The following is a 13,551-nucleotide window of genomic DNA, read 5'->3' as shown; positions in this document are numbered from 1 at the left end:
TGTTTTCCAAAAGGAGAGAGGAATGTAAGCATGCATTTTCATTAAATATGATAAGATAAATATTGTACATTAAATTTATTAGGGCTTTCTGAACATTATAAATGTTATTACTAAGAAGAATTATTAGAGATATTTACACATATTTTTAAGACATGGTGCAAAGAGATGACATATATATAATGGAATTGTCTTTTTAAATATATAACTTTAATCTATGGTAAATTTGTATAGTTAAAAAAAAAATTCTTTCATGATATTAGTATGTTATTTTTCTATAAAACATAATGTATATTTTAGCATTATGCAAAGTTATTTTTTGATAATTTTTATATAGACACACCCACTTTTCTATATCTATGGTGAAAAAATATGCATGGTCCGGCTATTTTGTCTATATGTGGAACAAGGGGTTTGTAAATATGAACTTAAAACTAAAGTGGCCACCTTTACCACCATGTAATGGAAAATGGTGAAGCTAGCAATTAATTTTTGAATTTTATAATGTGTGCACATTAACCTAGCATGTGTGCATTTATAATGTGCACATGTTTCAATAACAAACATCTACCACAATAATATACACATGTTTTTCTCTCCATCACTCACTCTTTCTCTCACCATCCCTCCCAATTCTCACTATCTGTCACTCTCTCTTTCTCCCAACTACCCCTTCCCTAACCCTCTCTCTCTCTCTCTCTGACTCTCTCTTTGCGCACTAAGCCTCTCCCCCCCATCCCTAATTATTTCCATATCATATTTTATGCCTCCCCTATTCCCCACCCCTCTATATATTTTCCTTCCCCTATCACTCTTTTTCTCCCTCCTTTCTCTATACTCTTTTTCTCCCCCCTTTCAATATACTCGTTTTCCCTCTCTCCCTCTCTCTAGTCCTCGCCCCTTTCTTAGACCCTTTCCTTATCCCTTTATATCTCTCCACCTCATGTTTTCGTCGTTACTATCCCTCTCCCCATTTCCTTACACCACCCTCTCTCTCTCTCTCTCTCTCACACACACACACACTCTCTCTCTCTCCCTCCCTCCCTCCCTCTCTGTCTCTCTCACTCTCTTATTCCTTAAGCCTCTCTCACAATTTATAATTCCCCCTGTCTCTCCTTCTTTCTATCTCTCTCTCTCTCCCTTTTTCTGTTACCCCTCCCTCTCTTCCTTTCCTTGTCTCACACACACAATCTCTCTCCCCCTCTATTTTACACACACACTCTCTCTAAATCCCTCTATTTTTCTCTCTATCTCACCATCTGTCCCTCTATCCCTCCACACATCTCTACGTACTTCCCACTCCCTCTACCTACATTTCTATCTCCCCTTATCTATTTTCCTCTCTCTCTCTCCTCTTATGTATCCCTCCTATATCCTCCTTTCTCTCCTTCCCTAATCCTCTCTCTATCTCTCTACCACACATGTACTCCCTCTCTCTTTCGCTATCCCATTCTCTCTCTCACTCTTCCTATGTTTTCCTCCTACCCCTCCCTCTCTCTTACGCCTTCCAGAAGGCCCCTCTTTATTTACTCCTTTATTTATTTATTTCTATCCCTTTACCTCTCCCTATCCCTCGCTCTATCTTCCTCTCCATTTCTATATTCACTCCCCTCTCTTTCTTCTTTTCTCATTTCTCTTTATATTCTCCCTCTCCTTCTCTCTTTCTCTCTTTCTTTATTTCGTTAATACCCCCTTTCTGTGTACCCCTTTTCCAATCCCCCCCTCTTCCCCCCCTCATGTATCCCTCTTTCTATTCCTCTCACAATTTCCGTATTCCCCACGGATGAATGCACCAAGATGGGTTACATGTCAAAATTTTACTCTTTTATCTACTTGAAGCCCTCAAAATTTATATAAGCATTGTGAATTTTGATTTAGAGTAAACGGAAAATTTGTGGGAATTATGTTTTGTTCTTAATAATATTTTTTGTAAAATATTTTAGTATTGGATAATATGTCAATTTTCCATTAAATGAGATGTTTGTCCTTGCAAATTTTTGTGCATGTTAAGAAGCATGCATGTGTTCGCATAACATACCTTAGTCTAAAATGTGTAATATATATATATATATATATATATATATATATATATATATATATGAGCATGATCTACACAGAGAGAACTAAGTTTTCATACCAAAAGTTTATTTTTTATTATTTTTCGATGTTGGCTAAGTAATTTTTCAATTGCGATTTGTAGAAACATGAGTTCATGTAAGATTTTTTTCAACTATTTAAATAAATTGAAAATCCAAGAGTACTCTTTTGAAATTTTTTGGTTGTGTATATTTTATGTTATTGATTTTTTATTTAGCCTCTTTGAAACTCTCAAAAACAATTTCAAGCATTATGTTTAAAAGAAATTAGATGAAAAATATTCTATGAATTTGAAAATGTCAAACTCATATGCCATTGGATAGAGGATTCCTTCATGAATCCAACATGATCAACGTCACCACTTAAAGGACATTTTTTTCCCTAAGTCCGCTAGGGTAGAAAATGGTGTTACACAGAAATATGTATAAGAGGTGCTAAAATTATGGTTTTTAGGACATAATAGTATCAATCAAGCACTTCAATTTTAAATTCAATTAGATTGAACATGGTTTAAGAAACCATTGATCAAGCCATTTACGTGGTTAACTAGAGACTCAATCGAGCTACTAAGTTCAATCGAGCCTTTGTAAAAATAATATTTTCAAGATAGGATCCTTATGTGAATTCCATAGAATTAGAATCGTGAAAGATATAAAATTTAATCCATTAATAATTTAAACAAGTCGATATGATATTAGTTTACTGAAAATAAAAATTCAACTAGATCTAGGTTAGGAATAGTTCATTAGAAAAAAATTATGTTATTGCATCGAGAGGTGCATTCTACGGCCTAGTATGGGGACAATTTGTTAGTATGTTTGTCCATGCTCAAAATATACCTTATCATATACGTTGAATTTGAATGGATCATAAATTTACCTTCCACAAAAGTTTTTAGCACATTAAAATTCTAGATTGTGTAAAATTTTAAACATCTTTACTCTTTATCAAAGTCAATATTGTTTCTTAAATCAAAAGAAAAAGGTTAATTTAACACAAAGAATAAAAACTCCTTTAAGTTATATATAAAATGGCTCTAAATTTTTTTAGTATTTGTTTTAATTAAATCTATATTATAAGATCAACCTTTAAAAGGAAAAACTATTTTTTATGGATATATTAAAACTTTTAAAGACAAGTAAGTCAAAGTTCTAATAAAAGTTGTCATATTAATTTGATGTAATTTTATTCTAATTTCTATTATCATGTCATATAAAAACCTCATTAGATCTAATATTAAATAATTATTACTATTATTATTATTATTATTATTATTATTAAATATGATATTAATATTAAAAATTCAATATAATTCTATTTTAATTTTAATATTATTAAATTTAATAATTTTCAATTGATATAATATCAACTTTGACATAATATAAAAAAAAATTATATTATAATACATATTAATATATTAGGATGTATATTACCTCCAAATATATATGGGAGGAAAGAACAAAGACCGAAAGTTATAGAGGTGGAGACATAAAGGGAGTGACAAGGAAGAGATGGAGATAAAGTGAGGGGGAGAGAAGAGGAGCGAAGAAAGAGAGAAGGAGAGGAAAGAGAGAGGGAGAGAAGAGTAAGAGAGAGAAGAGGGAGACACAAATATGGTGATTGGGAGACGAGGAGAGAGTGGAGGAGAAAGAGAGGGAGAGAGACATGGAGTTGGAGGAAAATATAGGGAGGGAAGAAGAAATACATAGGGAGAGAAAGGTGGAGAGAGAGAGAGGGAGTGACAAGGGAGAGATGGAGGAAGAGTGTGTATGTTTGGCGGTGAGATAGAAAAACAAAGAAGGATAGATGAAGAGAAGGGGCGGGTAGGATGAGAAAGGGAGGGATATAATGACATAATTGAATGATGAAGAGAGAGAGAGAGAGAGATGAGGGGAAGAGACAGACATAGGTGGGAGAGTAAGAGAGATGAAGGAAGAGTGAGAGGAAAGAGGGAGTGAGAGAGAGAGAGAGATGGATTTGGAGGGGGAGAGAGATGGAGGTAAGAAGAAAGACAAAGAGAGATAGGTTGAGAGAAAGTGAGAGGGAGTAACTAGGGAGATGGAGAGAGGGAGAGAGGAGAGTAGGCAAGAAGAGAGATAGAAGGGGAGCAAGAGAGGGAGAAGAGGAAGAGAGATGGATAGGGAGAGGGAAGGAGATATGGATATATATGGAGAAACAATGTGTATGTTTTGTAGAAAATAAAAAAGGCATAAATAATTTCTTATGTTGACAATTACTTGTGATATTACTATATATTTTTAACTTTCCTTAAGTTCTTATTTTATCTTCTTCTCATTAAGAAATAATCATATAAAAACCATAAATATCAATTACACTAGATACAGGTACTCAAATGAGGCTAAAACCCCCTATGAAGGGGAAAGCCCAGTCAAACTCTTCCACCAGTAGATTCAAATCAAGTTGAGATAATTTAATACCTTAGACTAGACCAAAAGACTTCCCTCACTCAACCAAGTCAGCGTTCTAAGATTATTAACAAAAAATTGATAGTCTCTTCTAGTCAAACAACTTTAACCCAACTACGACATAGAATTTTACCCCTCCTCTTCCATAATTTTGGCCCTATTGCAGATCTGAAATTTTATCCCTCCTACAACAACTCAGAAAATGACACGTGTGGCAGAAAAAAGAAAAAATTCGCTTCTTCTTACTTGACAAAAGTCTCCTTCTTCTTTGTTAGGATTTTCTCCTTCTCCTTAGGTATATCACTCTTCCTTTTTTTCTCCAGCTACGATAGATTGAACTTGCTTGTCTTGTGTTCCAAATCAGGTCATGTAGCTTCCAATATATAATCCTTATCAGTTGTAAAATGATCCAAATGAGGCCAACTTATCCTCTTTGAGGCCAACTCTGTGGAGGAGGCTTATTTGACTCTATTTACATCAAAATAAATTCATTTCTTAATAAAAAAAGACCAAGAAGCCTCTACTATATGATGAAAAGGACTAGGAATCATGACATAAACCCTAGAAGCCTACAATGGAGGCTTTAGACCTAGAAAATAAATAAAATAGCATGAAACACATGCTTCAAAATAAATTTTCTTTTCTTCCTTCTGACAAATACATTTAATCATTAATCAAATACAGTTATGAAGATTGACACTATTTACATTCTTCAACATGTCCACAAGGAGATATGGAGAGACAATGAAGGAGACAAAGAGGAAGATAGAAATATGGATGGAAGTGGGAGAGAGGGAAGATGAGAGAGATAGAGAGAGGGATGGAGGGAGAGATAGATAGATATGAAGAGAGATTGTGTGTGTTTTTGGGGGGGTTAGATATAGAGACAAAGAAAGAGAGATAGAGGGAGATATAGATATAGATGTAGGGGGGAGAGAAAGGGAAGAAGATTTCTTGCACTAGACGCATTGATTTCAGCGTATATTTTGAGTTCTAATCCTATTTAATTTTTTGCACTAGATTTATTGATTTCTATGTAGATGTTGCTTTCTAATTCTATTTGTTTTCTTGCATCAAATAAATTGATTGAAATAAAGATGTTAATTTGCAATCCTGATTTCTTGAATTAGATGCATTGGTTTGAGTGTAGATGTTGATATCTAATCCTCTTTCATTTCTAGAACTATATACATTGATTTCAGCGTAGATGTGATTTCTAATCCTATTTTATTACTTACATTAGATTCATTGATTTCAATGTAGATGTTGATTTCGAAACCTATTTGATTGTTTGCATTAGATGCATTGATTTTAACATAGATGTCGATTAATGACCCTTTTTGATTGCTTGCATTAGATGCATTGATTTAAGTGAAGATGTTGATTTGTGATTTGATGTCTCTAAATGTATGGTGTATACTAATTTCAAGGTAATTAGATTAACTTTTTGCATTGATTTCAATGTAAGAAAAAAAAATTGTTGACGATGTGCATTGATTTCTTTATCACAATAATTCAAACATAAATAAAATACTTAAATTTTCATCTCAAATAAAATATTCATTTAATTGAAATATTTTCTTGTTGAAGTTGTAAACTATTTGTAACTAATCACATTCTTATTATTCTCATCTTCCATAATTCATATTGGATTGTAAAAAGTGCAACAAATAGAACACACACACACACAGATATATATATATATATATATATATATATATATATATATATATATATATATATATATATATATATATATATATATATATATATATATATATATATATATATATATATATATATATATATATATATATATATATATATATATATATAATGACTAAGCTCTTGTAGATAACCTCAAACAAAATAAAATCGAATGAAACTTATTAGTAACTTTTACATCTCCGCATCTTTTCAAATTGAATAAAACTTATTTCAATCATAAGGAATCGACTGAAATACTTGGATAGCTAAGTAAATTTAGGAAAGTTGATAACATTATATAAAATTATATAAATGTTATCATATATTATTTTTTTACCTATATTAAATTCAAATACGATTGACTTATATCATGTTATGGATAATGTATTATAGATAATATCAGAATAAATAATATTGAATAAAACTTATTTCAATTTCATTTATGTTTTTTACTTGAACCTACAGATAGCTAAGTAAATTTAGGAAAGTTCATATTTAATTACATTGATAGGCGTCCCACCTATTGGAATTGGCCACTTTAATCATTTTCTTAATTAATCATTTTTATCTGATCGTTTAAATTGAAAGATGCCAACATATTCTCATTGTCACCACTACATCAACGGATGGAATTATAAATTCTAAATTTCTTACACATCTAAATTAGGTGTTTAAACCTTGTTTAAAATAATTTTTTACCAAATAATGGAACATGGTTGTATTCTTTTTGAAACATATAGTGGTGGGTTACATTACATTTTTTGAAATGTGTTTTTTTCAAACTTCGAAATGAAATGGTGCCAAATGTGGCTTTATTCTCTTTTTTTTTGTAAGTCAGATATTTATATTATAGAACAAAATATGTTACAAAAAAGTCTGGCGAAGCAGATCGAACCTTAGATGGACCAAGTAAAACATGCTGATAACCAGCCCTGAGCTTTCAAAACTAAGCTGCACACCACGCAAGGCGGCTTACTCTTAAAACAATAACTTATCGCCACAACACTATCAAAACTTGGACAGAAATAGAGTAACATAGCTATCTTGCAAGAGACCGAAGCCATGACAGAAGCATAGTGACAGAAAAACATAATTATCTAGCATAAAGTTGAAGCCATGACAGAAGACATAAGACAACCATAAAGAAGAAACTAAGGAAACCCGCCGGTGCGAGGAAATTCGCCAATTCGACTGACTGTGTCTAAGCCCACGTCCAGAACGTGCTTGTCAACTCTGGCCTGCATATCTTGCATGGACTGGAATTCCTGTGCTTCCTTCATCTTTTTCTCCTGCATCAGGGGGTCCGGGCTCAGAGTTTGCTGAAGAAGCCTGATAAGCAGAGTCAATTTCTTGTTGACAGTTTCTACAGCATCATGCACTGTGGAGATTCTTCGATCCAGCGATTCATGGATTTCATGAAATTTAGCTAACTGATCCTCCGAAGTGGAGTTCCCCTTCCCAGATTGTTGCTTCCCTTCTTCCTTTGAATCCAGGGCTTTCGCAAGGAGAGTTATGATTCTCCAGCTCTCCGCTTTGGTCCGAACATATTGAGTGGATCTTTTGGAAGGAGTGCCCGGGTCATGTAACCAGTCAACCTCCTCCGCAATGATCCCCTCCGGTCGCTGCGCTTCTTCCTCTTTCACAGATGCTTCCAGTTCCGCTATCTTGCGCTTGCTCCTGGATGCTGCTCTGGTCTCGTACATGTTCTGCGCTGTTCGTAGTTCATGGTGGGCTGCCGAACACCTGCAGCTCCCCGCCTCCATACTATACCCTTTGAACTTATCTCTGTGATCACTTCTACAGACAGAAAAGTTGTGGTCTCTCACAGTGCTTTGAGCTGAGGTAAAAGAACCAGAGCCACGAATCTCCGTTAAATAGCTGTTTTCCATGGGGTTTCCCATAATGCGCTCTCCCCTACGATGCAGAGTGGAGGTACTTTCGTTATTAGTTCGAAAGATATCCGCACAAATCACACATCTTCTCCCTGACCTAACATAAATGTAGCTGAAAGCCTTCCCATCAAGGTTGAGCCAATTGTCCCTTTCTCGCAAGCGGACTCTACGGAATCTCTCGTGGCATGAACCATATTGATAGTTTCCATATTTGGCCTTCTCTTGCCATGATGACCACCGCCGCATCTGTCTAGTCATCCAGCTCCCGTGATGAAATCCCAAGCTGTTACCGGTAACTCCAGGATTACGGTCCCGGAAACAGAAACCGTTGCCGGTCAAGCCCGGTCGGTTTCGTATAGATCTTGTTGTGCCAACTGTAAACATCTCGCCTTCAGGCTCGGGTAGTCCACCTCCTCCCAACAACTGTCCCACCCCCTATCCTGATTGTCCACGCCACAATTCGCTAGGTAGTCCGCAAGCCCGTTCTCCTTGCGTCTTACCACATGAAAGACTAGGTCTTTCATTCCAGCCATTAGTTCTGCTACATTCTCTGTCACCTTGGCGAGCCGCCAATGTTTTGTGGCTTTGTTTGCCTTAGTGCCTCCCTGAATCCTCTTAGCTGTTGATATAACCAGTGATGAATCCCCCTCCACTATTACATTGCAACTACGTAGGGATTTTAAAATTCTCAGACCATGCTCAAGCGCTGCAAATTCCATCTCATTATTTGTGCTTTCCCCAAGCGCTCTGTAATATATATGTAGAATTTCTCCATGCCGGTTACGTAATGCCCCTCCAACTCCTGCCATGTCGGGATTGCCTCTCGAGGCCCCATCAAAATTCAGCTTCAATCCACCTTCCGGCGGACGCTGCCATTTGTCGATCTGTGAGGAAGACTGCGTTCTGTGTCTTGAAGCTGTGATGTTGCTGGTGGCTTCCAGACGAAAGCAATTCAAAATGCGTAAGTCTTGTGCTGAAGGTTTCTCGTTACACTCCTCTCTACATTTCGTTTGAATTAGCTGTTGAATATTGGTTATTATATTGTCTTTAGAGAACTCTATGTTCCTGTGTTCGTCTTGAAATATTCTACGGTTACGCTCCTTCCAAATTGACCACAGTAAGAAGCCTGGAACAGACTTCCATATGTTGTTGACTCTTAGTATGTTGGAGAAGTATTTTTTCCAGTTCAGTATGGTTCTGTGAATGGATTCTCTATCTCGGGCAGAACAACTGAGAATTCCTTCCATCCAGTTCCATAACTGATTTCCCCATTCACAAGCATTAAATAGGTGGTTTATAGATTCCTCTGCGACGAGGCACATAGGGCATCTTGAGGGTCCCCTGAAACCTTTCTTGCACAAGTTGTCCCAAGTTAAAGTCTTGTTTCTCATTAGAAGCCAGAGGAAGGTCCTGATTTTCGGCCAGAATAGGTTGTCCCAAACTTTGCTACACCAGGGCACGGCCTCTACCTGTTCTTCCTTTTCTATTATGTCCCTAGCTTCTTTTAATGAGAAATTACCATTACCTTTTAAACCCCATGTTAGCTTATCATCCTCTTCAGTTTTCCGAATCTTTCTTTTGAGGATTCTCTCATTGAGTTGCTGAAAGATTTTGTTGTTCTCCTCTGTGCTCCCAGGATTTAAATTAATCCAGTCCCTCCAGATCTGATCCCTACTTCTTTGAATCTAATATTGATTAACTCTGTATCTACCCTCATTTTGACTTATTCGCTTGAGGGTAGATAGCTCTGGGGTATCCAGATTAGGGAATTGATGCCATGCATCTTCCCAGAACATGGCAAGCCTTCCATTGCGAATCTCCCAAAAGCTGTGCTCCTGTACTAAGCTCCTGTTGTTCCTGGCATGGTTCCATATTGACGAACCTCCTGGGACTTCCTGTAGTCTTATGAGGTCCTGAGTATCACAGTCTGGTGTGTATTTTTCCTTCCAATGCCTCGCCCAAGGTAAATTGGGTTCTTTAATCCATTTCCACCAAATCTTAGCTCCACAGGTTCTGTTGACCACTGAAGGATCTACTAAGTTCAGCCCCCCCATAGATTTTGGCTGGCATAGCTTGTTCCACGCCACCAACGACCATTTCTTCTTATCCCCATTCCCATTCCATAGAAAGGATCTCTGTATGTTTCTCATTTGTTGCAGAATGCCCTTGGGAGCTGGAAGCATAGAAAGTAAATATTGCAGAATTGCTTGCAGAACAGCCTTGGTTATGATAAGTGTACCCGCCAGGTTTAGGGCTCTGTGCGTCCAGTGCTTGCACTTTTTCTCCATGTTGGCTAGAACCTTCTCCCAGTGAGTTTTCTGCCAAGGTTTCAGAGTCAGGGGAGCCCCTAGATATTTCGAAGGAAGGGACCCAATCCTGAATCCAAGAAGCTGGGCTAAGTGAGTTTGGACTGCCGGATGAGAGTTGAAAAAGAAAATTGTGGACTTAGAAAAATTAATTTCCATGCCAGAGGCTCGGCTAAAGAGATCAAGGATACCCCTGTAAGCCACAACCTCCTTCACAATGGGGGTACCATGTAACATGGTGTCGTCCACGAACTGTTGATGTGTTGTGGCTGGTAACGATCTTATCGGTTGCAGACCTTTTATAGATCCTTATGCTTTCTTCTTGGCTATGATTCTGCTTAGTCCTTCCATTAGGATTACGAATAGGAACGAGGATAGGGGATCCCCCTGTCTTATTCCCTGCGAAGGAGTAAAAGGAGCTGAGGGAGCGCCATTGACAAGGATTGAATTCTTGGAGATTTGATGAGAGCAAGTATCCACTTGATCGAGATCCTGCAGAAACCGAATGCATCCAAAACAGCTTCAAGGTATCTCCAGCTTACTTTGTCATAAGCTTTTGATAAATCTATTTACATTAGCATTCCTGCCTCTTTTCTCGAATGAAGTGAGTGAATCATCTCCTGTGCTAACAAGATGTTATCTAGAATTTGTCTACCCTCAACGTAGCCCGATTGCTCTTCTGAAATGATACCAGGAAGAATCGACTTTAGTCTATTAGCTATGACTTTTGAAATAATTTTATAGATAACATTACATAGGGCAATAGGTCTGAATTTATCAGGTGTCTTTGCTTCTTCCACCTTAGGAATGAGCGTTAAAAAGGTGGAGTTGATGGATTTTAGAATAGTACCTGAGCGTCTGGAGTCCTCAACTACCTCCCATACCTCCTGCTTAATAGTGTTCCAACAGGCCTTGTAGAAGTTGATGGTGAATCCATCTGGACCTGGTGCTTTATCATTAGGCATACTCCTGATTGCCTCCTCTACCTCCTCCAAAGCGATTTCCCTGCAAAGGGCCCAATTCTGATCTGAGGTGATGGATTTAGGAATGGCTGCTGTAAGTTCCTTGATGGCCTCCTCTCTGTTTGTAGGCGGTTCCTGTGCAATTGAGATGAAGTGATCTAAGAGCAGAGCAGATATATCGTTGTGATTCTTTAATATCTCCCCTTCATTGTTTTTCAGCTCAAGAATCCTTTTAGCACTTCTATGGTCTAGAGCCGACCTATGAAAAAATTTTGTATTCTGCTCCCCCTCTTTTAGCCACTGGACTCTAGATTTCTATTTCCAAAGTACCTCTTCTTGTATACATCTTCTGTGCCACTGCTGTGAAAGAGCTTTTTCCTGCTCAAACGCTTCGACACTATAATTGCCTGCTGCTCCATCTCTATGAATCTGTTCCAGTTTGTTCTCTAGAATGGCTTTTTCCTGGAATATATTTCCAAAAACCGTTCTGTTCCGTTCTTTTATCTTTTCTTTAGTTGCTTTCAGCCTACTTTGTAGATTAAACATTTTGGAGCCTCTTGCCTCCATGGGTTCAGACCACCATTTCTCAACCATCTCGATGAAGTTAGGGTGGTATAACCAAAATTTTTCAAATCTGAATGGTTTATTCCTTGGAGTACCCTGAACTTCAACAATAAGCGAGATCGGCCAATGATCCGACCCACCACTGGGAAGGATATCTGATTCTGCTGTTATACCATCCATGATAATGCTTTCTGAGATTAAAAATCTATCCAAGCGCGAAGCTCTTAACCTCTCTCCCCCCCTTCTGTTGTTCCAGGTGAACATGCCACTCTTGGGGTATATGTCTACCATTTTGACAGTTTCAATGAAACTTGTAAAGGCTTCTGCGTCCCTATTAAGTTTCCTTAGACCCCCTTTTTTTCCAGAAGGGTGGTTATCATATTGAAATCACCCCCGAGTATACACTTAGACCTTGGATATCTTTCAATAAGTTTGGTTATTGAATTAAAAAAGTTTATTTTATCTTCTAATTTCTGAGGACCATAAATGTTGATGCAAAGCAAAGACCCAGAGTTACCTGTGGGTTGAAAATCCACCGCTATGAAGTGTTTGCTCGCCTCAGCTAATAAAATCTGGATTTCCCTTGTATCCCAAATAGTTGGAAGACCTCCTTCTCGTCCCTGGCTCTCAATCTCTAAAACTTCTAAATTTCTCCCAAGCTTCCTACAAAGACTGTTGATACTAGAACTGCTGCATTTAGTTTCTTGTAAGAACATAATTTCCGGTCTGTATTTCTGGATTTTCCGCTTTAAGATTCTGTGTTTTGACTGGCTGTTAAGCTCTCTTGCATTCCATGAGATGATCTTCATGTTTAACTAATTTTCATTGGAAGGACTGGAAGGCGCTAAGTGCTTTCATCTTCCCTGAGTTTATCATTATCATGCCTAGCTCCTGTAGAACTTCACCACTGGTTCTACGGCCTCTTCTTTTCTTCTGCTTTGAGCTAGATGATTTCCATAAAAGACTTTTCGAATGGAAACTATTGCCTTTTACTATACCTAGCTTCCTATTCTGCTTCTCTAATTCTGCTTTTTGCCTTGCTATGAACAGGTCGTTTACCTTCCTGATTTCTTCTTCCGGTGCATTCTCTATTCCTCGGGCCTTCCAGTTCTCTGCAGTTACTGGTAGGTTCATCCCCTCCTTGGCTAGCGCCTCTTCCCATTCTTGATCCTCACTTCCACCATCACTGGTGAGCATGTCAGTTTCTTCTTCTGTCTCCTCTTTTCTCTCCTGCATTTGAACTTCATTGTTGAGGTTCCCTTCCCCCATTCCTTCCCTGGTTGGTTCTTCCTTTTCATCATGCCCTGCATCTGATGTTAGGGTTTTGAGCTTGTCCTCCGAATCTGTTTCAAGATCTAAGATCACAAAAGAGTTGTCATGGTTGTTTTTGCCTGTATTACCTTTATTATTCTTCCTTCTGTTTTCTCTCTGTCTAGACTTAGATTTTATGAAGGTTTCTTTATCTTTGTTGGCTTGTGCTGTTTCGGTCTATTCTTCCTTCCTAATCAGAGGGAAATCTCTCATCAAATGCCCATGTTCATGACATTTGCGGCACCGGAAGGGAATCTTCTCATAATCTACAGCCTGAAAGTAATCCTCG

The 13,551-nt window shown here is 37.5% G+C and overlaps 1 protein-coding gene across 1 annotated transcript; it reads right to left on the bottom strand.

Annotated features, from left to right (window-relative positions):
* Nucleotides 1–10,994: 10,994 nt before the first annotated feature.
* On the bottom strand, nt 10,995–12,760 carry LOC149147862 (uncharacterized). The gene is made up of 3 exons (XM_089441978.1): nt 12,469–12,760; nt 11,718–12,115; nt 10,995–11,522 (listed from the first exon to the last, which is right to left on the bottom strand). Exons 1-3 carry the CDS (start codon nt 12,758–12,760, stop codon nt 10,995–10,997), a joined length of 1,218 nt encoding a protein of 405 aa, XP_089298104.1.
* Nucleotides 12,761–13,551: the final 791 nt, after the last annotated feature.

Source organism: Pinus tabuliformis, chromosome 9, assembly GCF_031772625.1.
Source record: "Pinus tabuliformis cultivar Carrire ecotype Pingquan chromosome 9, CPIR1, whole genome shotgun sequence".
In the NCBI taxonomy this organism is placed as follows: Eukaryota; Viridiplantae; Streptophyta; class Pinopsida; order Pinales; family Pinaceae; genus Pinus; species Pinus tabuliformis.
The sequence above is the reverse complement of the archived record's forward strand: the minus strand, read 5'-3'. Positions and strand labels throughout refer to the sequence as shown.